The sequence below is a fragment of the Zosterops lateralis genome (assembly GCF_965231275.1).
Source record: "Zosterops lateralis genome assembly, chromosome: 1".
Classification (NCBI taxonomy): domain Eukaryota; kingdom Metazoa; phylum Chordata; class Aves; order Passeriformes; family Zosteropidae; genus Zosterops; species Zosterops lateralis.
This window is the reverse complement of record NC_139762.1, coordinates 15,768,805-15,796,088: the sequence shown is the minus strand read 5'-3', so window position 1 is coordinate 15,796,088 and position 27,284 is coordinate 15,768,805. Positions and strand designations below refer to the sequence as shown.

The 27,284-nt window shown below is 37.8% G+C and overlaps 1 protein-coding gene across 7 annotated transcripts in view; it reads right to left on the bottom strand.

The window, feature by feature from the left end:
• Positions 1–3,283: 3,283 nt before the first annotated feature.
• The window catches only part of ARHGAP12 (Rho GTPase activating protein 12), a 75,560-nt gene continuing 51,559 nt past the window's right edge, over positions 3,284–27,284 (bottom strand). For 4 of the 7 annotated variants that reach the window (XM_083858567.1, XM_083858569.1, XM_083858571.1 and 1 more), the window contains 11 exons: positions 25,306–25,367; positions 23,607–23,688; positions 16,971–17,072; positions 16,520–16,618; positions 13,852–13,954; positions 12,751–12,870; positions 9,792–9,890; positions 7,535–7,612; positions 6,620–6,754; positions 6,253–6,355; positions 3,284–5,830 (listed from right to left, as the gene is read on the bottom strand). In XM_083858567.1, the coding sequence (XP_083714693.1) occupies positions 5,656–5,830; positions 6,253–6,355; positions 6,620–6,754; positions 7,535–7,612; positions 9,792–9,890; positions 12,751–12,870; positions 13,852–13,954; positions 16,520–16,618; positions 16,971–17,072; positions 23,607–23,688; positions 25,306–25,367 (1,158 nt within the window). In that variant the 3' untranslated portion in view covers positions 3,284–5,655. Of the gene's footprint in view, positions 5,831–6,252; positions 6,356–6,619; positions 6,755–7,534; positions 7,613–9,791; positions 9,891–12,750; positions 12,871–13,851; positions 13,955–16,519; positions 16,619–16,970; positions 17,076–23,606; positions 23,689–25,305; positions 25,368–27,284 lie in introns of all 7 variants that reach the window. The other 3 variants (XM_083858566.1, XM_083858568.1, XM_083858570.1) reach the window with 1 other exon arrangement.

The following is a 27,284-nucleotide window of genomic DNA, read 5'->3' as shown; positions in this document are numbered from 1 at the left end:
CTGGGAAGCTCAGGCAAAAGAAAGCAACAAGCAGGATCCTGGCCTACAGCTGCAGTGTTTTAATACAAACCTGAAGATTGTGCTGTCCTCTTGGCAGCTGGCTCATGGCTCAGCCTACACAAGCGATGCAGACAGGGACTCAAAGGTTGCATGGAAACACATTGCTTTCCTTCAGCCCAGTGCCAAGTCTAATACCTAATTGCTCAGCTTATGTACATTTCTGCAGTACTGGAGAGGAACAGGCACTCTGCGACACGGAGCAGCACACAGCTTGCTTTAACTATTACCTGGAAAGGAACATTTTTCTAATTCTCTAGCCCATGCTTTAATGCTGATGACAGCTTTGTGATGAAGTGTCCTATGGCTCAGTGACCTGTGCCTCAGCCTCCGCCAGGGAAGCAACGCTCTGGGCAGAGCACAGCACATTCCAGCCCCCGGGCTCCAGACTGTTGTACAAATAAGGAAGCAAAAGGTCCGAGCTGGATTAGAGCAGGACTAGCATATCTGTGACAACAGCACTTCAGCTCTGAAACAGCTTTTTCACAGCACGAAATACAGTGGCATCCTTCAACCTGCCTTTTGCACAACCGTGTGTCAGTTTTTCTTCACAGAAGGTGGCTCTGAAGCTGGGCAGGTCACACACGGGTGTTGGCAGAGGCCTTGGCAAGGCCAGCACCCACAGAAGACGCACTCAATCCCTCAGTGCCAGGGGAGAACACCCCTGCAGCAGGCAGGCGAGCTTGGTGACAGCACTGTGCAGGTCAAGTGGCCGCAGCTCAAGCACCGCCCAGCCCAGGCTGATAGGAGAGTTTTCTTGTAAAGAGGTGATTTTTCAGTTCTGTTTTTAGGTTAGTAACGTCCTTTATTGGAACGACTAACTAGTTAGGACACTTGCATGCAGGAAGCCACCAAGCCACCACCAGCTCAGCATCACCCTTTTCATAAAAGCAGAGAGCACTGGCACATCAGTGGCCAGGAAATGCTGCCAGTGGTTTGATTTCAGTTATTTGGCCACAGCACTTGATAAACTAGACAGGCTGACCAATGTTTAACATGTATCTTCCAATGTCTGATATAAGAAATTACAGGTTTTAATTACAGTATTTTATTTTTTAGAGGACAGCTGTTTCTTTCACACTGAATTAATGAGGTATTCTGAAGAGATTTGTACTGTGCATGCAGATCTAAACTAGTTCTGAAGATAGTTTAGCTTGGAGATTTATTTCTTTGGCATACTCCCACTTTTGAGCCTCATGTATTTGTTTCTTCTGGTGTGCTGAGGTTGTGACAGACCTGTGCTTCTCAGGATCTGGTGCCATAAGGGTTGGATCTTGGATGTGGTCCTCAGTGCCACCGGAACAACACTGCCAAACTGAGAACAAGTTTATTTTTGTATGACACAGATGCTGATTGAAGGGACATAGTTCTTGACTCCCATGAGCACGCAGGTGCTTGTGTCCTGGGAAGTCAGATACAAGTGCATCCCACAGGAACAGACACAGAAGCCACTCCAGAAAAGATGGAGAAAGGCAGGTAGTGCTGCTTTGCAATGTTACTTAACTCCACCTGTTTGCAGAGCAAATTACCCTTAAAAAACATAGCCTGGCCTTCATCTGTACTCTAAGATGTGCAAAGGAAGAAAAAGAGAAAATAAAAAGGAACTCCAGCCCACACTCTTGGCAGCCTGGCTCTCTCCCAGGTCTCTGGCCTGGATTCCTGCAGTTCTGAGTGAATGTTTCTTTGCTATCTGGCTTGTCCATCACACCTGCTTTGTCTGTTGCCTTCGGTGTTCTGCATTTACTTATTCCCACACTCAGGATCTCTCTCCCTTTCCTCAGCCCACTATATTTTAGTGTAATAAGCTGTAAGATGAGATTCTATGAGAAATAAAACCAACGCTACACCTGCTTGTTCCACTTTGCAGTTCTGAGTTTGCTGAACGCAATACAGATTTCTTTTATTTTTTTAAAGAAGCAGCTGAGTACCTTAAGAAACTAGAATCTGTTTGGGGAAGTTGTAGGAAACTAATATTAAAGCTGCCATTTAATTCTCAAGGCAATAAAAAGGACTGAGAGGCCAAGTTGCCTATGAATGTCTTTCATGTTGGTTTGTTACACAGTGTGAGCTTGTTTTACAAGTGCTCTGTTTACAAGAATGCTGGGGGAGCTGGAGAGGGGGGGAATGTTCATTTAAGTCCCACATTCACATAGGGCTACTTTTGTAAAGGCCTGATCCAGTCCTACCAGCTGCTTGCCCACAAAACTCCACAATTGTGGAGGCTAATTAAGATTCTTCAGAGGAGCTCTCCTCTCCCCAGCGGCTGCAGGCAGCCTCATCAGACATGCTGTCCCTCCCCCCGGGCCTAGCAGAATGCCCTACTGTGCCTGGGTTACGTTATGGTTTATGAATTAACCAATTGATTCTGAAAATATCACTACTTTAGGGCTAAATAAAGCTGTTCCCTTTAAGTGGAAAAAGTCAAGGCTCGGCCTAGGAATAAACTGATACTGTGCTACCTATAAAATACTTTCTCATGCTGCAAGGCGATAATTCATTTGCCAGGATACAATGAGTTGAGTACAAAGGGAATTTATCATGGATTTGTGTGAAGACAGGGAGGCCTTCCTGAGCCTGGACAGTAGGCATGACCTATCCACTTGCAGGTAAATTAAGCTTTGTGCATGCAACTCTGACTTAAAAAATTAGTTTACATTAAATGATTGTGCATATTTGGCTTGTCTTTTTTGTGTCCACTTCTCTCTCCAGATTCAAAGTAAAGAAACCTGTAACCGGTACGGAACAGAAATTTCAGCTGGCACCAATACATAATGCTGGAGCTCCAATATCCTTTGAGTGGTTATGGCCCCAAAAAATTTGCATTCAGGCTTTAAACTGACTTTAAACTGACTTTAAACCAGAACCAAATCTGATATAGAGGCTGAACTGAGGAATATATAAAATTAACTATGTTTCATCTGATAAACGTAGCTTTCCCCTGGTATGTTTGTGCAAATCCCTCATTTTGATTATTTAAAAGAAAGCTAACTGCAAGAACAAGACAAGATCTTTTAAGCAGTGAAGAAATCCAGTGTGGTAACATACACGGTTTCAAGTTGGTCACAACAAATGTACCATCAGCTTGGACTTCCTCCTCTTCCTGAATGTCTCAAGTGTTTGCCTACACCTCTTTCAACTAAAAAGAATCCTCTCTACTCTTCCCTAACAAAAAATTAGAATATCAAGACAACTTCTCTGCACAAAACCATACCAGATATTGTAATAACAAAATGCTTTATTTTTGGGGAATACAAGGAAAAGTGTGACATCCTAATTATCAAATTGCTTTAAAAAGGCATTCTTCCTTTGAAAAAGATAACGCTCACAACAAAAGGTGACCGGTGAACAAGCCCTCTCATGTAGCAGCAGGAGTTCTTTCTTTACAGCCAAAGACAGGGTTTGAATAATGTACAGCCACAGATTCCAACTCTGTCGATATTTTCTAGTAGGTGAGGGCACAGGCTCAGCACTGCTTGGTGTGACAGCCCAGAGGGAGGCACAACACACCGCTGAGACGGGGCTTTCGCAGTTCTCACCCAGTTCGCTTTGCTACAAACCACAAGACTTCACCATTACCACAAGAAGACACTGAGAAAGCCACAAGGTTACTAATCTTCTTGCTCATCTCCAAAAACTTTTCATGCAAGCCTTATGCTCATGAAATTCGCGTACCATCAGTCTGGTTACAGCTCAGTGTGTCACCACACATCTCCTCTGCTGCCAGCCAGGGCTGTGTGTGAGAGGGACACAGCGGATTGAAGGCTACTGACACAACCCCTTCCTCAACGTATCTGTTTCCTGTACAGCAGGCTTCCAGCTGGGATGTGTTTTAAAGATTGCAAATTTATATCCATAAATTACTTCTGCCCTCTCTGAACCTTATGTTAGAATTCAAGTTGTTAAAGAAGGGGACTGGGAAGTTCCTAAAATTGTCAGGTTATAAAGCAGGCATTCGTATTTCAGTCCAGTGTGACAGCTCTTTGTCACAAGTGGTATCCATCCATGCTAAGGGGTAAGATAAATTGGTCTTGTTTAAAGGGAGTTCATGTTGTCTGAAGTGGGTATGGTAAACTCTAAAAGAACTATTGGTTTTCTTTATTCAGGTTAGACATAACAAATATGTCAGATACAGCAGTTAGTCTAGAAAAATACATTTAAAAAAATCTTCAGCAGACCATGCTCCCTGTAACAAAATCTTTCAAAACCAATTTTACAAATTATTCTACATTAATGTAAAAAGAAAATCTTAATTTTAGCATTGTGGATTCCATTGAACATCTATCAAAACATGACTTTCACTATCTGTAGATGTTAGAATTCATAATACATTTTTCTAATGTATCCTGTACATATTAAATAACCTAAAAGGCTCTTCTTGTAGTGCATTAACAATTTAGCAAGCACACTCAGTATTTCTTCAGTACCATTTGCATTACAGTTATTTGCCCGCAAATGTAATTAACATCTAAAAGTGCACACAGTTAGATCTCCCTCCCTCCCTATAACCTGTTTCCCTGTTGAAACCCAGACATCCACTGGAAACATTATGCTACTGTAGCTAATCTACCCATGATTAGAAATGTGTGACTAAAGGGTTCTTAAACTATACAGGAACTGAATTATATACAGGAATCAAAAGGACAGCCTGTATTTACATCAAGAATGAATTCCACTACCACAGCATTATACCAAATACAGTGTTACAGTCAGTATTTACTTAGGATTTTAGCTTTAGATCAGTATAACACAGAACTTAGCTCAGGACATACCCTGAAAAAAATGAACATGTTTATTAAATATTACTTCTATTATGCCCCAAGACAAATAACCATTGCTGGATATTCTTACAAGTTCAGTGTTTGAAATAGTGTAATAGTGTGCTGCTCTATGAAGCAGCAAAGAACTTCCAGAGAGGCTGCTAGGAAAAAAAAAAAAAAGAAAGAAAAAAGAAGAAGAAAAATTTAAAAAAAAAAAAAAAAAAAAAAAAAAAAAAAAAAAAAAAAAAAAAGAACCAATGACAGAAAAACAGGAGAAAAAGAAGGAAAGAGGGCAGCAGATATCAAGTGAAGAACTAGATTTGAATAACTAAACCAAACTATTAGCACAAGTCTATGACAGTCACGGCATGCAGAAACCCCTTGGAAAAGTGTCATATAGATCTAAGTAGGTTGTAATAAACAAGCTTAAGATGTAACTTCACTGAATTTTTCCATACCAGGAAAAATGGTAGGACTTTTCCCCATCATATGGAAGAATTTTGAGATTAGATTCCAGATTATCCAGTCTGAGATTGTTAGTTTTACTCTCCAAGTAATCCAGTGTATGAAGCTATATTAAGTTCCAATGATACTTAAAAAAGGCAAACAAACTTTTCAATTCACTTTTTATATTGAGCTTTTCAAAGAAATCTGAAGTGTTGTCTTTAATTCATATTAAAGTGGTCAAACATTTCTCCTGTTTCTCCCCTCCCCAAAAGTGCAAAAAAACAAGTTACTGCTTGGTCCACAAACATAAAACATCATATACAGCAAGCGGTTTTCCTTCTGATGGAGTACTGCTGCCAACCCATCTCTTCCAGTTTCTTCTCCAAGAAAAATGTCAGCGTCCAAAGATGGAATTCAATTCCAGTAGAATTAACTCTACAATCTGATTCTGGTATACTGTGTGGACTGCTATGTTACCAGTCTCTTTCTCTGGTTTTAATAAGGTTGGACCAAAAACTATTGCTATACTTTGATAGGTCATTCGGTTCTTTTCTCCATTTTCTACAACTCTGAAAGAGAAAAAAAATACACAAAAAGAGATTTATCAGTGTTAGGGCAATAGGATGACAGAAAAAGACACATCTCAAAGCAAATGGCTATTCAGGGTATTTATTTAATGAGTAGTCTTGCTATTAGGACATACAGCTGCTGTAATTCTCCTCTCTATGAAAATAAGTTCTGTTTTGAAATGTCATTCTTGGTCCTCTCACAGTCCCTCTAAAGGACTTGGCAGCAAACATCACAACTATGAAATATACTGTCTCAAGTCTGGCGCTCTGCAAGCTCATATCCAAATAGACTGATACACTGCTGTTATCAAGTCCAACATAAAAAAATGCAGTAAGAACAGTCACTTGGTACTTTTAATTAGATTCTTTATCTTTAAGGGAGGATCAGCAACGCAAAGCCTTTCCTTCTATCTGTTACTTACCTTTTCAGGTGTCTAAAGAGTACCTGCATCGTGTCCTGATTGGGTTTTGGCAACTGTTTGATTAGATCTTTAACAGCAGGAACACGGTGCCTTGGTTCTTGCTCTGTAAAAGGGTGAGGTTGAGAAACAAAAGTTCAGTATTTTTGTTTAAAACTTCAGCATAAAATTTAGGAGGCTGGGAATGAAAGTCGCGGTTTGCTAATCTGAAATAAGACACTGCCACCTCCCGGCTGGCTGCGGCATCACGGACAGGCAATCCCGGACAAGTCACCCCGTTCACAACCAAAACATTCTTCTTATGCCCAAAATAATTTTAAAAATTGTGCAGGACTTGTTTAAACACCATATGCAAGTTCTCCAGACTTACTAATTGCATTGACAAAGTCATTGAAGTGGTTGTAAGTGAACAGTGGCTCTGGCAATTCTCTGAAGAACATTTTTAGAGCTCCTGTAATGACATGTATATCTTCCCATTTACTGTCATTCAAGTCCAGCTTCTCATCTGAGAAAGAAAAATAAACAATTAATGATAATATTTCAGCTATAACATCTCTTCTTTTTTTTAATTAACTCAACTATTCTTCTATACTTATTTCTTTCAAACCAGCGAAGACTTACTCCATTCCAGCACACTCCATATCCCATTCTGGTATACAGAGCTGCAGCAGCAGATGGAGAAGGCTAAACTCTGCCTACTGCACTACATACAGTTCCCCTACTCCTAGGGCATTTTCCAGAAGGGAAGAAGAGCTGCTGACATAACACAAAATTTACTGTTAGATCCTGTCAATCAGGAAACGAGAGGTCAGATTGTGGATGGGCTACACTAAGATACTGCCAGAAGAAAGGGTTTTATACACAGAGTACAGTGAAGAAGAGCTAAGCCCTCTCCCCCTAAAAAGCAGTATCAAATCTTACCAAAAACCCATTAACTTACAGTTTTAATGCTAGTGGAAGCTTAACATGCTTGCTCTTTTGCCATAACGTAGTGAGTTGCTTTGTTTGAAGTAATCTCCCTTCCTCAAATTCTATTACCATCTTTTTTTTAGAATTCTGTTCCAGCAATGCCTCATGGTCCACATGAGACTAAGCCTCCAGAATATCAGGTTTTTCAAGTGATGTATGTTACAGAGTCATTTCTGTAATTCTGAGGTAACTTTACTTTGAAGATGACAGTCATTTCTCATTATATACTACAGGTACAGAGAAATCATTTTCCTTAGCTTTCTATGAACTTCAACAATCTGAAAATATATGCCATTGTAATAAAATTGGAGCTTACCATGATTGACTGCAAATCTCAGCTTCTGTATCACTGCAAGATTGCCACTAACTCTGTATAAGCCATCAATATCTAATCCTGAAACAAAGGGATAAATCCATTTTAGTGTCTTACATATGTATAGGTCTACTCAGTAAAATTAAAAGCAAAGGAAACCCACCTTGTAACAAAGAAATAAAAAGTTAAAACTAGCTTGTTTTGATGGGCAGGGCATATAAGACAGAGGAGGTTTAATTTGCTGAGAAGTTTGGCAGCATCAAGCCCAAAGTAATCGCTAAAACATCTTATTCAAGTAGTAATGAGGCAACAGTTCCAAGTTTCCCCAATGAGATCAGATGTCTTGTTTAAGATGCTCTTGGTGAGTGGGCAGGGAATACCTGGGAGTCCAACATGCAATAACCAGGCATTTTGTGGATACAATGTTCCATTTTTAATGTATGGTTAAGAAAAACCCAATCAAGTCATGCATAGAGAGCGTCTCAAAGTTGTCAAGTGACCACATTTACATGGAGAAGGAATGATGTACATGCACACTCAGAGCTACCCAACAGCCTACAGAACAAAAATGGGCAGCCCTTGCCTTACAGTACTGGACACTCAACCAGAAAAGAAGAAAACTGTGTCTCTGTGGTTGCTACTGCAGTTATTCAGCAGTGATTAGGACACAAAGAATTTATCTGAAAAGCCACTTGGAATGAGCAGGTGAGTCAGTGCCTCTGAGAGAGCATGTTGCCAGAATACCTGCAAGTCCCTGTAGCTCCTCAAGGAGTTGTCTGATGCAACACAGCACAGTTACCAGCACATGTGACATATCCCTTTTCCCCATAATCCACTAGTAAATCCTTTACAGAAAGAACTGATTTGAAGTGTATTGGTAGAAGGAAGAAGAGTTGGAGAGGTAGGAAAAAAAAGCTGTTCATTTCTGTCAGCTTCCCCTCAGGTATTTAAAAAAGGAAAACTTCACTATCTTCACTGCAGTCCTGCCTTTAAAATAAAAAAGAAATTAAAAGGAAAAAAAAAAAAGGAACAAAGCAAAATAACCCCTTCCTCACAATCTTCAGATCATAAATGGAATAAAGCCTGCTGCCACAGGCAAGGTGGCAGTTTGTCAAACTGGAGTAATGCAATGGAACCAGTTTTTCTCCCGTCCCAGGCCATAAGATTGAAGCATTGACAAAGAGGACTACAAGCTAAATGAAGTTCCCACAGAAGATGCCTTTAGAATTCACATGTACTCCCTCTGTAACACTTACCCTGATACTCAAGAGAATGTTCTCAGATTAACGGACTGGTAAATATCTGAATGGTGATTATGGAGATGCCATAATCCCCTCTCAGTCATCTTTTCCAAGAGATAAGGCAAACACAATAGCAAGAAACAGGCAAGAAAACCCAGAGAGACTACAGCCAAGTCAGGAGTCATGAATTTTCAATAAAAATGTGAAGATGTGTTTTACAGCAGATAACCCAGAATGTCACATATAGTTTTCACACAAAGTGTTCTCAGTTATTAGGTAGGAAATACATATTTTCAATGAAAGCAAACAAAAATTGAGTCAATAAGTGGACACTGATAATCTCCAGAATTGCATAAAATTTAGCAATTTGTGTAACTGGCTGAAGGGCATCAAATCAACAGACTGGTCTTCCGGCAGTCAGTGCATACACAGAGCAGGAACAGAACTTTTTCCTAAAAGTTCATTTCAAGGAAGTTTTAATAGAAGTGATTGTTAGCATGCTTAAACCTTCCAAAAGTGAACAGTTGCATTTTGATAGTCCTACTTTTAATAATTAAAAAACAAAACAAAAACCACAAAAAAAAAAAAAAAAAAAAAAAAAAAAAAAAAAAAACCAAAAAAAAACCAAAAAAAAAACAAAAAAAAAAAAAAAAAAAAAAAAAAAAAAAAAAAAAAAAACAAAAAAAAAAACACACACACAACCCAAAACTTGATGAGCTGAGCTCTTCTACTACTTCTTGTAATCCCTCTTCCCTTGAAGCCTTGCTGCCAGGAGGCTGTCCTGCCTCTCCTCAGCTTGAAATATACTGAAGCAGATCAGTTTCTCATATATAAGATTTCCTCCCCTCTCCCCACTTTGGATCCCACCTATGTCCTCACTCTTGAAAATCCAACACTAACTCCAGATATAAGTTTCAGATTATGTTCCCCAAATAAACCAACAGCATTTCAAGATTCAAATGTCCAACATTAAGAGTGGTGAGCTAGAGAGATTTGTAAACAAAAAAAATCAACCATACCATGTTCCTCAACATGCTCAATGCACAGCTTCACGAACTTTGGCACCGTGCTGTTTTCTCTTTGACACAAGCTGGTGAGATTTGAACCAAAAACTTGATCTGGAACCAAGTAAAGAGACTGATTTACAGTGGAACAGGACTCAAGTGACAGAACTAGTTTAGGTTAAAACAAACCTCTACAAAGGGCAAAGTCTGTTGGATACAATTGTTGCAGTATTGGAGAGGAAATAAAAAAGTTTTGAAAAGAGTTCTCAGCAGCTCCCAGCAAGAAAAAGCTCCCAGTAAGAAGAGCGTCAGCAGCTACACAAACATGAGCCTCCAAGAAAGGAAGTTTTGCTTGAAATCATTTTAATCCATCAGGTGATACTTTTAAGAGTAATTTTGTCAATAATGTTATAGAAATTTAATGGATTCAAATGTGTCCTGTTACACTCCATTCCTGCCCCAAGTTCAACATGCATTTATTGCAATCTTTGTTAAAAATTCGAAGAGATCATGAACTTTAACCTGAATGAAAGTTTTTGGCATTGCCTGGAAAAAAAAAAACTGCAAAGTGTCATCTTTCACCCACTGTTTAATACAGCATTATATATTAAATTTACTTTAACATAGAGTCTTCTGACCTTTTTAAGTTCTGACACAAATTTGTAAATGGCAGACTTTTACCCTCAGAGCTCTGAATGGATGCAAGTCTGACCATGCATAGACAACCTGGCTGCAAGGTCAGAATCTAAATACAGATATTTATGGGCAATGGTAAATCTGAGTCTTATTCTCAAAACTACACAATCCAGGGGGAGTATTTTCCACCATAAAGTGGAACAAAAATGAAAATCAGCTTGGACAGAGAGGAGAATCTTTGCAACATCTCAGTGAATTTTAGCAACATGCTAATTCTTCTTGCCCAGATTGTTATCACCAAAATCTTTGATAGATCCGTTTCTTTGGCTTTCATCAAAGATGTCAAAATAATAGATGGCCTCTTCTGTTCAGATGCCTGAGGGTGACATGGGGTCTTGAGATAGAGAAGCAAAGATCCCACTCTAAAAGGGAAGGGGTGTTTGTTGGTTTGTTTACTCTTAAATTAGGTACATAAGTGGCCATCTTCCCATAATGTGGTGTATCTTACTTCAGAGCTTCTGCAAAAGAGAGGCTGCTCTTGCATTTGCATCATGCACAGCATCTTGCCCATTTTTCATGCTCAATAATTTCAGTAGATTAATAACTCTTGCATCTTGATTAGTGCTTTGGGAAACCCAAACAGCACACCAAACATTTTTTACAGTATGAAATGGGCATTTAATGGCATTATTAGCTGGATATGATGAGGCCAGTGGTCCACACCACCTCAGTGCTGTGGCAGCTACTCACGCAGCGAGCTTTATAAGCAGAATCAGTAGCAAAGGATTGAAAAAGCCCACGCAGCAGAAAGCCAGGCTAGCATGCAGCTGTGGCAGGTAAAGCAATGCAGATTAGGTAGCAGAAGAAAATAGTAGCATGTAACAAAGTAATTTGCTACAATTGCCTTCAACTTTAATAATTTCAACATATACACAAGAAGTATTTTTTCTTTACATCTTAAAAGTAACTTCTGTACTTTTGATTTTCCATGTAACAAAACTTTAACTTCCTTGTCCACTTAGTGCATGCTGTTTCAAGTGGATTTTTTCTTCCAAAACTTTTCACTAGTTTTTCTGCTCATACTTGATTTGCCAAGCTTTCCATTTAATAAGCTTGTTCTGCAGCAGCCACAAAAGTACACTGGGCTTTTAAATGAAGATTTCTGTATTCTTCATTAATATGATAAATGTTAAGCTGTACAGTGCACATCCAACTTTTAAAACTTACACCATGCTTTTAAAAAAAACCCAAACTCTTCATTCCTTAACACCTTTATTAAAAATCCAATCATTAGCACGCACATGTACAAATTAAACTTGGCTTAGTGTTCACTGTTGCCAATGTCAGAAGTTACGTCACTGAGCCATAACATGAATACTGAGTTGTAAAGCAGAGCAAAACGTCAAAGTCTCGGAATAATACTTCCTTATTCCAAACAAAATTTCCATCATTTACAAGTAAATTATATTTGCAGATACACAAATATATCAAACGCCACATGCAACAGAAGCACACCTGTTAAAGTATGCGGTGAGGCAAATCACAGTAGGATTTGGTCTGGTATTTGCCTACCCATATGCTATTTTGACCCTAGTAGAGCACCACCTACAAGTCCTGCTAAAGCATACAAATAAATAAATAAATGAAGTTTTACAATGAGTACCAAGTCAATAATTTATACAAACACATTAACTTAAACCTGTGCAAATACTGTTCTCTCAAATTTTTACAAGTGTGACAAAAAGAAAACTTTCATAACTTTGATTCAAGAGTATTTGTAACACTCTTCGTAAAACAATTAAAACAATGTATACATTCAAAAAAGGTTATGGGAAAAGGATGTTTAAGTTAAGACTCCTGTAACCTCATCCTGGTTTTCCTAAATATTTCATTTCTTATGATATGGCACATGATTGTCTGGGACTAAAACACCCTTGTGAAATGGGTGAGCACTCAGCTTTGTACCAAAAGGGCCATTCTTTCCCCTGTTTGCACAAATGAGGTCAGATATCTGGATTTCCAGCTCAGAAGGGTGGAAAATGCAGTGCTTCTTAGCTAGAGTCCAAGTCCAAACGGCCTCCTGGGCCCCCAGTTTTCACTGCAGTTTGGCCAGCAATGAGCTGAAGGAGAGGGCATCCTCCGAGCAGTTTAATGGCTAGTAACAGCACTCAGAAGTACAGCAATCACCAGTTCCACCATACATCCAAGACATTTGTTAAACCAACTATACACAGGTATGTATTTTACTCTGAAACTAGACCATTTTAACCCCATTTTACACATGAACTACAAAATTCAGCTTTTCAAATTATGTCCTTCGTTAAAAAGGTTCATTTACCCTTAATGTAGCCTTTTTCACGGACAGCTTGTAATGTAGGGCGCCGTGTAAGAAACTTCTTGAGCTTCGTTTTGGTCTTTTTCTGGTCTGTGGAGTCTATATTGCTGGGTGCTTTCACCGCTAAAAAGAGAAGCACATTTAGCATTACTGCCCACAGAACCAACACTGCATTTATCAGCCAAGGAATCAACTTTAAAAGTAAAAACCAATTACGCTCCAAAACACACAAAAAACCTATTCAAATTTGCAGTGCATCCCTAATTTTTTCCTTAACATTCTGGAACTCCTTGTAAATAGCATCCATTTTTCAAACTACCAAGAGACAACTCTGTCACTAAAAACTTGCTAAACCAACTAAATGATAGCTTATGTAAAAAAAAACTGATGTGGAAATTTAAAAATTCAGCTATGTTTCAAAACCAGTCCTGCCTTTCATTAGGTTAACTATTTTGAAAGAAATACTTTTTAGAAAATTACTTACAGGGCCTGGAAGGAAAACACAAAAAACAGTCTGCCTGATTAATGTATTTCTGTGCACAGGAAGTTAATTCCTGCATCTAAAAGCTATTTAGTTCCAAAATTCTGAAGGTGTAATTAAAAATGTTTTGTTTCTCTAAACAGCTGATACATCAGCAGCAACTAAGTGAAATTGCAGCCCAAGTTAATTGTGCAAATATTTACAGATGCTGTGCCACATATAAAGCACAATTCCAATGAGAAAAATGATAAAAGAATTCTTATTCAAAACTATTTATAAAAGTCAGGTACTATTTCTGTGCATTTGACAACACCTTGAAAATAATTCATCTCACCACTGCTTATTTTCCCCCGTTTTAAATGTGTCATACAACAGGAGCTAAAGACATTTCACGCTTCTTTTCTTCTTCTTCCTTTTTTAAAGTATGATTAATACAACATGGAAGAAAATTTACCAAGTAGCATCAAGATGTAGAATGAACTATATTAAGATTGTTTCCAAACTTCAGTAGTTTCATTTTTAGCTGTCCTTTTGAATTCTCCCCTATTTACACATAATACTCAAGATGCAGAAAATGAAAACTGGCATTACTAGAATCAATTAATGGAAAATTTTCAACTCACAACGAAGTTTCTTAGAGTCTTTATTTTCTTTCTCTTTGTCTTGTTTTTCCACTCCAGGGGAATCTGGTACTTCATCGTCTAATGGTTCATCAGACTCTATTACCTGTTGGATTTAAGAAGATATGCAGTGCTCAGTTTGCCAGTTCAGAAAATACAGCATTAACACACACATTTCCTGCAGACAGTTCTACAATACATAATTTTCTCCCCTATAATGATATTCAGTTTGTTCTTTCCTGAACTCTAGATGTTAAACATCTTCAGAGACAGCAACACTCTTCACTGGCAGAGTGAGTTAACTTTGGGAAACACTATTTCATCATAAGACTCAATAAAGAAAACGCTGCTGGACACCGAACAAAGGTACAACCAGCCTTTCATGATAATGCTTCATTACATCAACCAATAAACCACAGAAGTGATTTTTGGTTGGGCTTATTTTCCAAATCAAACAGACAAACATCAGCTATTTAATGGTCTGCCACAGAAATACCTGACTGTGAAGAGTTGAAAAAATTTCTAGAGCATTTACCCAATTTATTTTTTTATAAGTAAAATTTTCTTAATAGAAAATAGAACTATCAGCTGAAAAATCTCACTACTGTCAAAACATACACTGAATTCATTCTGAAAATTAAGTGTACCAGTGCCTAAAATTCTTGCCCTGTGTTTTCACTATTTCAGCATGTTCTCATTAAACATTGTCAAGTGAAAACACAGATCATGTTGAAGTGTGCAGGCAGAAACCAGACTTTGCTGATCTTACCTGCAGCTCATGCTATGTGTGTGACTGCAGACAAACCAGGAAATGGGGAAAGAAACTTTCCCAGTTTCAGTACAATTCCCTTCCCAAACTGTGTATGTCTTACTTCACTTCAGCTGAAGTGAACTGGACTGATACGCAGTTGCCAAAATCTGACTGCAGAGTTCCTTCTTTTACAAGGAAAGAAACTAAAAATGAGGCAGGGTTGGGCACTCCAGAGCACTGAGTGAGCAACAGCATGAATTCATGGACTAAGCTGCTCTTTAGCCTGTAGGACAGTGTCACCTTTAAACACCTTCATTCCTGTTCCTTTCCAAAAGCTTTGGATGGCAGTTTTACACATCAAAGATTGATTTATCCAACTGCCCAAATAATGTCCCCATTAAGGATCCTCTGCCACTCTTCAAGAGGCCTCAAAGCTTTTTAGGATTGGCATATTTTAAAACTATTAAATGCTTTGGAAAAAAGTCACCTGGGAAGTAGTTTGTACTATGCAACAAGTCTAAAGCAATAACTTGAAAAATTCTGTATTTAAAAAAGAACAGCCACATCCTTTGCAGGTAGATGTTCCTCTTGTACAGAAAATTGCCACAATAGCAGCCTGAGGGAGCAAAGAGAACAAAATCTGATCTGCCCTTTCTTTTGAGGAAGATCTTGTCATGCTAGCAACAGTGCCTCAGCCATGTGAAAGAGATCACAGCTACTATTACCATAAACTTTCCAAAATTACAAGTTGGCTTTAGATCTGATAGATTTTTGTACCTAAGCTTCAGTGCTTGAAATTATCAGGTAGTCTAATGCACTTTCTTGACTTATGCCTTGTAGTCTTGGGTCTCCTGGCTACCGGCTCTCAACAGTATACATCATAATTTCTTCCAGAGTGCTGATAAACTCTCCTTACTCCATCATTCACTTCCTCAACCAAACACATAATATTCGCTCACATCTCAGCATATCTCATCCTTTCCATCTTCACTCATTTTTAAGCAAGGAAGCAGTGGCCTCAGTTGTGTTACACAGGGCAGACAGGAGAAAGGTGTCACTGGGTGACACTGCCTTGCCTGGTTATTAAGAGCCATGACATTTCCATAGCAGGATAAAGCAGAAGATTAGGAACCTAAATCACGAGCACTCAGAAAGAAACTGAACCATTCATATTAGTCTGCTGTGTTTTGTTGGAAAGCACCCATATGCGAAAAGCACTATCAGAGGTAAGAGAAATGAAAGCCACTGACTGGCATTGAAAGCAACAAAACTGGAGCTTATGGACAGCAGCCAAGCCTGGAAGTATTAAAAAGTAAGAATACACACCAAGTAAGCTTGATATATGAGAGCAATATTTTCTCCAAGATCTCCTCCAACTTCTGAATTAAAAAAGGGTTAATCTTTTTTGGCAATATCAGGAGCAAATGCCTGAGCATTTTTCTGATAATTAAATACTTGGCATTATGCTGTCGGATAAGAAGAGATAATACAGTATTTTGCCAGGACTTTCAATTTGCACTTCAGTGCAGCCATAGTAAGTGAAGAGCTGTATCAAAGGCTAATAAATGTATGCCATGAAGTTGTCCCTTGGCCATCCTCCTCCTTTCATTCCCTCTCTATCAGAACCTTTCAGGTCACTGAGACAGAACAAGTATTTGGGCACGGAAGTAAGTTCATTTCTGGGATGGATGCCAGCCCACACCTCCTGGATCTTAAGCCAGTGGACCATCTTTCTCCCTTTGCCACTACTAATTATATTTCACTCACCACCACCTGGAACTGCCATATCCTCAAACTCCTGCCTGCTCTCAAGAAAATCAGTAAATGAAGATGCACGTAAAGCATTAGAAGCTGTTATATCAATTAGTTTACTAAATAATATTACTGTGAAAATAGAACCTTCATGATTTAAATACATACCTGATTATTGATGGTGTAGTTAAGAACTTTATACCATTCATTAATAAAGCTGTCATTATCTGATTGAATTAAGAGCTCAGTACCTTGGCGAGTTTTCAGCTTTAACAAAAAAAAAAGTATCATCAGAATTGATAAACACACTACAGTTCAAAAGTAAAATTACCTAAATCAAACTAAACTTCTCGCTAGCAAAATTGTTAGCTAATAAACAGTCACTCAAACAGTCACTCAGTGAGAACAGCCATTAACAGTCTGCTTAAAATTGCAAAGCATATCCCATACAGATATATTAAAAATGGACATTTCTTGCAGGTACTAAGATAACAGCTGCATTAAGCAGGTAGAAGTGGATAAAACTCAGTTTTATTAGGTTTTGATTATAAGTTTAAAGAAATTGTCTTACATCAGTAATTGAAATGCATATAATCCTGCATTTAAATAAAAAATCTACCTCAATAACATTCTTTTTGCTGGATTTGTCCTTCGAGGCCCAGTCAATCAATGCCCCTTTAAGATCCACTGTAAATTCTGGCTTAGACTGATTGACACCAAATTTCTGGAAAAAACAGGAACAATGATGATAAAATTAAACCTGAAGAAATTCTTTACAATCTTTCAATCTTTTAAATATAAAATGTATTATTTCCAGTCTATACAACTTAAACCAGATACAGTACTTCATCACCAATCAACAGGCATGACACCAGGAAAACAAAAAACCTTCCACAGAACAACCTTTCACGAGTCTACTATAAGCTGCTCAACTTAAAGCCCTTGAAATGCCCTAAATTTAAATGCCCATCAGATTCCAACAGAGCTTTTTTTCCTATCACAAGCAGTAGAAATCCATACATCATTTGACTGTAGCTTGATTTTAGTCAAGATAGTCCCAAGCTTTAAACAAAACCAGCTAATAAGTAACTGAACAAAAAATCCCCAAACATTCTGCCACTTAATCGGTGGTTGTATATAAAACCAAAAATCAAATCAGAAACAGTAGGCTTGCTGGACAAGAATCACATCCCTCCACACCGAAAGAGCACTTTCAGTTTGTACATTTATCTATTTACAATTTTTTAAAAACATTTATCCCTGCAATGCTTTTATACTTTTCTGTAGTGCTTCTATTGCAATACTGGAGCATGTCCTACCAAGCAAACAGAACTCCCTGCCTGTCTATTAAACAAACAGCAAATAAACAAAATGATGAGTTAAAAAAAAAAAAAAAACCCTAAACATTTAACCCACAAGTAAGCCTTCAAACAATTTAGAGGAAAACATGAGGGGGCTATTTTTACCTCCTACTTTTACATTTATACTAGGTATCAGAAGTTTTTTTTTTAAAGTACTTTTACTATGATTTCAACATACACTACACATATCTTTGAAATGTAATTCCTCAAGGAAACCAATTCAGTGGCCCACACAAACAAAAAGCTCTAATTGCGAGTGACATGAGTAAAATATGGAACAGGGAAAGCTGGAAGTCACTCAGTTATAGCACATAAAATTCGAGCTGCCATTCCAGGGAAAGCTTGTAGCATCTGCTCCTCTCCTCTTTTCTTATTTCTTCACAAAGTCTTTGATGTGTGAACACTGTTCCTGTGACAGCTCTGGGGGACCTAAGCCCCAGGACAAGCTCCTTGCTGCAAACGTAAGTTTCCAGCCTGTACAAGAACAGCCATATCCAAGGGGAGAAAAGATGGTTCAGAAAACAGGATTAATCTGCTGCTTCTGATTAAACTCCCAGCATGGATGTTAATTAATGTTAATTGTGTTTCAGAAAGGCTGTTTACCACTGGAAGATCTCCATGCCTAGAGTCCTAAGGGCAATGAAGTGTTGAATGGAAAGTAATATCTTAACTTTTTTATTTTACCCATGAAATACCAGAATAGGGCTGTACTTCTAATTTACCCTATACCAATTAGCACTTGGGAAAAAAATCCCCACCACCTTCCGCTTTCTAACTTAATTCTCAGATACCTCATCCAAGAATATTTCTTATTAATTATAGTAGAGCTTTTGAGAGAAGCCCAGCTCAGCAGCAGAGTCCACAGGAACACTCTCTGGGCTATTTTGGCTCTTGCAGCAGCTAACCATTCAAGAGAAAGTGATGTAACTGCTGCACACACATCCAAAGTGTCCAAGATACGCACTTCCTGGCAGTCTAGATCAATCTTGCTGCGTGTTGGAAAAAAAATTAAATCAATTTATAGAGTTTGGGACCGGAGAGGACAGAAACTAATGCCAAAGTCCTCTACAGGATTGGGGGCAGGGGAGTTATTAGTTAAAACCATGGCCCACACGATGCTCAGAATCACAGGACAGGACTTGCTACAGGTGACATCAATATATAACAAGAAAAAAATGTTACCTGTCAGTCCTGTTTTGACCAAAAGAAAAGCCCTCCACTACATTAGCTTGCTGAATCCATACCTGACAGATTACAGCACTACCTCCTACAGCTTTACACTCTACACATCTTTTTGGCCTGACTCCCCTCAGCATTTCAGAGCAGCACAGAAGAAAGCAAAAACTAAAGCCAAAAGAGAAAAAAAAGAAGTCATTTACCACTCCTTCACTCAAATGGTGGCCAAACTGCTGTGTGAGATCCAAGGATGGGGAAACCCAGTCAAACAATCCACCTACCCTGCAAAGCTCTTTTTAAATACCAACACATTACATACTCGTCACGACCTTTTTATTCAAGGACATTTAAAGTTTACCAGGCAAGCTCTCCTTTGAGCTTTCCCATCAAGGTTCTTTTCTGCTCCTGGGTCTATGAAAATGAGATGCCAGCAGCCATTTCCCTCCTCAAAGCTTTCAGGAGCAAACGCTGCACAGGGCTCCTCACACAACCTACACACAAAGGTTGCCGAAGGCAACTGAACCCTCCTGAAGCCAGCAGGTTCTGCTGACAGAAGGCAAAAAAAACCACCTTTCCTTTTGCATCTGCTGCCACACAGACATTAAGTCTGCTTTCTCAAAACAAAGTGTTATCTAGTCAGCAACAGTCAGGAGAAATCCAGCTCTTACTGAGCAGACACCTTACTCTTACTGGATTTCTCTTTTGAGCTTTTGAGGAATTTTGGAAAGGGCAGCAGTGCAAGACAGAAAGAGAGAGAGGTCTATACATGGTGATGCCAGCTGTCCTAGATATAAAGCTGTCCTACAGTCACTTCTGACAGCTTTTTTTAGACAAAAAACATAATCATGGGATGTACTTATGCTGGTTGTATGGGAGAGGTAACTTTTAGGAAAGAATAGAGTGCTTTCTTTGCTTTAGATAAAGTAGATGCTCTGCGGCTTAAAGACAACCTTGAAGATGAGTACTGACATCAATAAATAGAAGGCCTTTTCAATCTTTTCACGATTTTCTCCAAGTCCTGGAAGCCTGCACAGGGACAAACCACACAGTTTTGTACTGTGACAGATTCTAGCATTCTTTGGAAACAGAACTGGAAGTTATTTATGGGAAAACTTTGGATGTACAAATGACACCTGGCTTTCTTGGCATTCTGTTTCTAATTAGAGTTGGCTAGGAGGTTTTAAGTCCTCCTCATCCACAGATGGACTGTGCAAAGAAAGCTGAGGAGACCTGCACTTTTTTGGTTGACATGGGAGTTTCAAAACTACAGCTTAAGCACAAAAAAAAAAAAAAAAAAGAAAAAAAAAAATTCTTTATCATCACAGCAAAATGATGGATTGTTTTTAAACCAGACTGATAGGAGCATTTGCATTCAAAAAAGTTTTCACAAAACATCTGAGCTCCTGTATAATCAGCAGTGCAATACTGAAGAACTGTAGTAATGTACACGTAACATCCTTGGCTAAAACCACATTGTGTAACGCAGACAAGAGTTTGCTCAGATGAATCTTGAAGAGCATCTATTTCCTTGATATTTGGGAAGTTTACAGGTTTGGTTTGCCACTACTGTGCTCGTCACCGAGGACATGTGCCTAACAGAAAGCTGACAGATTAATCCTTCTAGACAGTTACCATTTTCTTTGCTTCATAAAGCCCTGACACTTTGACAATAGCTAATACATCTCATTCCCACCAAAAAAACGAGTGAAAACAACTAAAAAAAAAAAAAAAAACAAAACAAACAAAACACCAAAAACACCCCACAAAACACAAAAAAACACCCAAAAATCTTCTTATAAATAAGAAGATCTCCTTATAAAAAGTAGCCTTTTACGTGGTTACCTGACCGCTCACAAATTATCTGTTCCAGGCTTCCACATACAGAGCAATTAATTTCACAAACAAGAAAGAGACAATTGCACAATTTTAAACACAAAGTTAATTTATGAATTTTTGATAGACAGCTCTTCTGTGCTTGGCATTTTCAAAATATAACTGCAGATGCTTAAATTACATATAAAAATCCTACAAATTAACATCAGCTTTCTGTATGTGGAATATAGCCAGAACATCCTTGTGCTCTTTTTCCTTTCACCTCTTCATGCATAACACTTACATTTTTGGATATTTCAATTACAGCTAGAATTATCAAACAAAATGTACATCATTGTATGTATCAAAGGTATCACAGGCACCATACAAAGATTCTAAATTAGTTGTGTTAGAAAGAAACAGACAAAATATCAAAAATATCAAAAAATATTAAAAAACTCAGCATATCATGCTGCTTATTAGTCAAGGTGGTTCAAATAGTAGGCAAATCTGGGATTATAATTCTAGCACCAATGAACCAGATTTCTACTTTGTTCCAGTGGAATAATTACAGGATTATTACAATAAACTTGTGTTAATTTGCATCTTAGATGACTTTCAAAAACAAGTTACATGAGCTGTTATATGAAGTGTCAAAACTAAATCTTGGAAAAATTCAAGTTTACTTTCAGGATTAGTGACAAATAGCCTTACAGTGACAAGAGGCATGCAACAAGAAAACATACAGTGATAGCTGAAACTTGGGCAGAGTTTACATAGGAGACAGCAGGTCGATGACTGAGAGCATTTTTCCAAGAAGAAAGCAGCGAGAGCAAGAGCTCAGGAATTGAGCCCCCTTGGCAAAATGACTTGATGAGAAAAAGGAAGAAAAGTGATGAAGTCAAAAAACAATGCACAAAAAAAGAAGATATGGTTATATCAATCACTAGATGAATGCTAAATATTCTTCTCATAAGATGAAGAGGAAATGTAATTCTTATCGTATGTCAGACTGCTAGACTTGATTTTATCCTATTAAAATGTGGACATGGAACAAAGTTCGTGAGGTGAGGTGGAATTTTGAATACCTAAAAAAAAATTCCTACAGAGACCAAGAGGAGTGTTTGCTGAACACTCAATTACATATCTACAAAGTCAGCTATGATTATGCGGGTGTAAAAAACATGAAGTCCTTGAAAGAGATTCTCGCTTAATATTTCTAGCTTCATTTCATTCTGTTTGTACTGTTGATACTTATTTTGCTGACCCTACCTAGTGTTTGACAGTACACACAATTGATGGTGTCTCACAGAAATATTCTGACTATAGGACTTTTGCTGCACTTAAATTATCAAAAGAATTTACACTTTCTTTTTTTTTTTATTTATTTGTTAAGATTTTTATTTATTTTTAAATTATTATATCTGGCATAACATGACTTATACTAGTGCCCACAAATCATGCAACTCTGCTTATTGCTTTATCTTTTATGTGTAATTAATTTGGGCACACATCATTTATAACATTATCATATATTCATTAATGTTTAGCATCGTGTGTTTTAATGATATCAACATACAGTTGAAAAAGACAGTTCTTTTGATTTACAGCCACATCTTAATTAACAGTATTAATAGCTGTAATTGAGATTTTGGGACTTGACTAGTTACCTAGGCAAAACTTTTACTTTGCAATATGCATATTAATGTCTGTAAAACTAAAATACTTTTTGGATCTTTGGCTGCAAAAGTCAACCACAGAAGTCACCAAAATCCACTTCCTGCCATACAGGGGAATTTACCTTCTCTCAAGCCTTTCATCTTTATTGTTTTTTCTTCCTTTCTTTTCCCTCTGCTTGACCATCTTGCCCAACTTTTCCTTTTTCATTCTCTTCTACTCCAAACTTTATTTATCCATCCTCATCTATTTTTTTCCAACCACTCCTTCTACAGAAGGGGGGAAAAATTTATTTACAGGTCTGGAAAAAACTCAATAGTATAGAAAGGAATTGTCAATTTCAATTCACTATCCATAATGAAGCCCAGCAGGAAAAAGTGAGCCAAGTAGAAAGATCAGTAAAGCACAGCAAGATAGGAGAGATCTGCGAGAGGCAATTTTGCTGGAATTCACATGACAATACATGGAAATAACGGACACTGGCTCTGGCCCCTCTTTAGTTATTACAAGAGATCCACACAGTTTAATGTCACACCTCCAAAAGAGGCTATGAAAGCCATAGATAAAGAGCTATTTCTGTACCTATTAATGTAGAAATGCAGCTGGATAAATATAGAAAATTTAATGATAGTGTTACTAGAGATAATAAAAAACTGAATAATCATCTTCAGTGTGATGTTTCTCTTTTGGTCTTCATCAGACAACAAAGTAAGTACAAGTGCTTGTCATGCACTATGAAGATCTAAAACAAAATATGGAATCCAGCAAGACAAAGACTAAATCATAAGAGAACAACACTGCATTGCTCAAATAGGCCAATGCAAGAAGCCATGTGTCAGACTATTTTCTTTATTACATGTATCACATTCAAAATTACCTGGAATTCACGAAAAATATCCAAGAATGGTAGAACACAAAAACTTTTTAGACCAACACATCAGTAAAGAACACAGAAGTATTTGGCCTGGAGAAATAACTTCAAGTCTAACGAGCACCTGAATGCTACCAGTTTCTTGCTAGTCAAACATACATATATACAACTGGTTTTCTTCTTATGCTACATCAAAATTGTTACATTAAACTATTTTCTTGCCAACTTACACACAGGTATTTTTTTCTCTATTAGGTATATATACAGGTATTTAGGCCCTGCAAATAAGAGGGCTTTAGTTCATTGTGCTTTACATGACTAACACTTCAATGAGCTTGAGGGTTGTTCCTAGGCTTACCCAGCCAGTTCCACTTCCTTGGGTTTTAGTGAACAGCAGTGATGACCCTTGTAATACTGCCCATGATGACATCCAATTCTTTCTGTAAATAATTGTAAACAAACATAAAATAAATTGACTCTGAAAGCAGATATTTAAACTGTCAATCATTGTTGCTCAGCTGACCTGTATGTTAATATAGTTAAGTACATATATAGTCATTAGTGGCATCAGTAAGTCTTAATTGCTATCATATTTGTAGAAGAGAACATATGTTAACAATCCCAGCCTGACCATCAAAGTCTAAATCAAACAAAGCTAATTAGTAGTAGAAGCAGTTCACCAAGAGAAACACCATGCAATTATAATTTCAAAGGGGCTAATCTGGAATGCTCAGCTCACTGTGTACTTAACAGATCATGCCAAACTACTGCATAATTCTGAAATTCACCGATCTGAGATGCAACTGTCCCATGTTTATATAATAAGCCCATTTATACTGGCAATAAAGTATTTTCTAAACATCTAAAAAATGAAGAGAAAGAATGAGTTGTTCCAGTTGTCTATTTGATTTTATGCCAGTAGACCCATCCTCCTGAGGTTATTAAAAAAAAAAAATCTTGACAGCCCCTGAATATCTATTCCCATTGCCCAACATGAATTATTACCAAACAGCTCTCAAAGTGACAGGATGGCCACGTTACATCTTTCTGTTCAGCAGTGCAACAATCCAGATCAATGATTCCAGCAGATGCAACATAAATGATGACAGGACATTGTACCAGCAGCAGCTTACACAAGCTACTGTCTACCCAGCCCTACCAAACTCTTAGAAGCAGCTCTGAGGAACCAAACTAGAGGTCGGATGTGTGGCCCAGCTGCACTGGACTAGGTCAGGGTGGGTCTACATTAACAGCTGGGTGTGGCTATTTAATCCTCAGGACAAGCATGCTTCATGTATCACAAGTCTGGGAAACACTGAACTAGATATAACACACTATTAGATCTAAAAGATTAAATTAACAAAAAAAAAAAAGGGAGCGGGGCCGGGGCAGGGAAGGAAAGAAGCAAATCAAAATTAACTTTGAGGATGTGCCACACCTCTGCAGTATTTGCCATTGATTTTTTGCAAAACACCAGAAATGTAGTTAGACAGCATCGCCTGATTACACACTATGATTTATAGAGCAAATTGCTGCCTGGGATGCAGGGAAAAGTTGGAAATGAGGTCACTCATCACCTACAGGAGACTGATGTTGGGCAATACACTGCTCCAAAGCCTTCGGAAGCACAGGGAAGGAAGACTTGGGGAGCACATGGATGTATACTCCTTGGAAGTTAAAGGACAGCAAGTGAAAATCTGAAAGCTCCTCTTACATTGATTTTATCCAAGGACCAAGACACACTATAACCTATACGGATTTGCTCTTAAGTAAATCAATCAATCCCATTTTAAAAAGCTGTCTCTCATCAATACACCTTCATGAAACGGCTGGTCTGTGTGAAGCCTTGACACATGAGCCTCTGGATCCCTGCAGTCCATTATCCTTAGCTCACTTTGACAAACACTGGTTTAACACAAGGTTAAGCTGTGTCATACAGGAAAACCTCTAAGGCAAATTGACAAAAAGTAAGAACTTGCAAATCTCAGTATGCTGTCCTAATACAAAAGACCTTTCATAAACCCTAAGCACATGCACTTTGCAAGTCCAAGACTTACCGAACTTTCTTCCCATTTTCTGTAATTTTTGTCACATTTAATAACCCATACTTTTCTTGACCCTGTAAGATAAGAATAAGACATAAGAAATAGAAGAAAAGAAAATCTGCTTCTATTAGCATCATATCACAGAATTCAATCCCCCAAATAATCCATTTCTGGCAATGAGCCATCTTTGCTCATGTTATAACTTGAAGAAACTGTCTTTAAGCATATTTAAATATTCAGAGATCAGCAAAATCAAAATTCCTCTGGGAGAGTACTTATTACCATTCAGACAGTAAAAACGTTTCCTTCATCAAGACCAAAGTTCTTTGGACAAGCCAAATTAAATAATTTGTGATAGTAGACAGTGAAAATTATGAATGTAAATTTATAATGCTTTGTATAATGGCACAGTAGTCCTTTACTAAAAAAGGAGGTGGCTGATAAAAAAAAACCCCTAAACTCCTATATTAATTATTCCTAATACTTTTAATATAATTTCATATTTTAAATAAAACATGGTTGAAGTGCATAAAAATTAACATATTCATGTTAAAAACAGAGGAGTGAGGCATTTCTTTGATGTCCTCTTTTTTCCCCATCCCTATGGAAATCAGTAGAATTTTAAACTACTTAGTCTTGTTGATGGAAACAATCTATATAACCATACCTACAAAAAAATTTCAAAGACCAGTCAGTGATTGGTGGGAAAAGAACACTGCTGAACAAGAAGGCTGTTCGCAAGTTTCAAATATTTGGAGTGAATATTTCTACTTTCTGTGTAAAAATAATAAAACGACAGAATGTTCGAAAAAGCATTCTAGGATAAAAAGATTCACTTAAACCATCATCTTAAGATGAGGTACAAAAATCTACCATTTTCTTCTGACACCCCAGCCTTGGCCTACCATCCAGTGGTGCTAAAAGAATGCTAAGTCATTTTTTTATCAAATCCTTTTCAGTAACAGCTTCTAACAGTTCCTAATGTATGAAATAAGCTATTAGTTGAAACAATCAACTAGGGAATGGATCCAAATTAGTTTTATCATTTAAAAAATGACCTCAATTCTAAATCCAAGGGAAATAGAAGATGAATCCTCTTCAGAATTTTTCTCTAAATCTCAAATTTAAATGGACCATAACTGCACAATACAATTTGGAAGAATTTTTTTTTTGCTGGGATGCCATGGACAGCACTCTTGTAAGAGACATAGATCTGTTTTTCATGGACCTTAAAAATTCTACTTACATGTTTCAAGCCCAGCACATAAAATACAGAAAAGACACATTATCAAGAACAAAAGTATTTAGCTGGTGGATCAGATGTTACTTCAGTCCAATAATATCTGCTGCTCTTACTCAGTTTAATATCTTCACTGGGCTGAAATGCTTTTCCAAGCCAGTGACAGATGCAATATTCTCCAAAACCAGTACTTTCAACAGAAGAATTGAGTCCCTCCCCTCACCCACTCTCCAAATGGCCAAACAAATTAATTATTCCAATCTTTAGATTACTCTATCTGTGATCCATGTAGACCATGGACCAACAATCCCATGCATTGCAACCTTTTAAGCAACCTTTGGCTTTTAACCAGAAGCAGAACAGCCAGCCATCAACTTTCACAGTGACTGGGAAGGCCTGTGCTCACCTCCCTAAATAAATCATGGTTTTAATCATTTACTCTCGGTGGAACCAGTGGGTGTGTTCCAGATAATTATTCAAAGTCTCATACTGCCCTACTTACCAGCAACACTAGGGGGTACTAACGGGAAAATTAATGGAATCAGGAAAAAGAAGAGGAAAGCAGGTTAAGGATCAAAATTCTCAAAAATTTACCAGCTTTCTTTGGAATATTTAAATCCCAGAAAATAGCTAAAGAAAATACAGATGTTTTCTCTATTATCTGAATCAGGAGTGAACTCTTCCACGAAACACAATTTAAAAAATTCAAGATTTGAGCCATATTTAAAGAAATTAGATCACATGCAGCAAT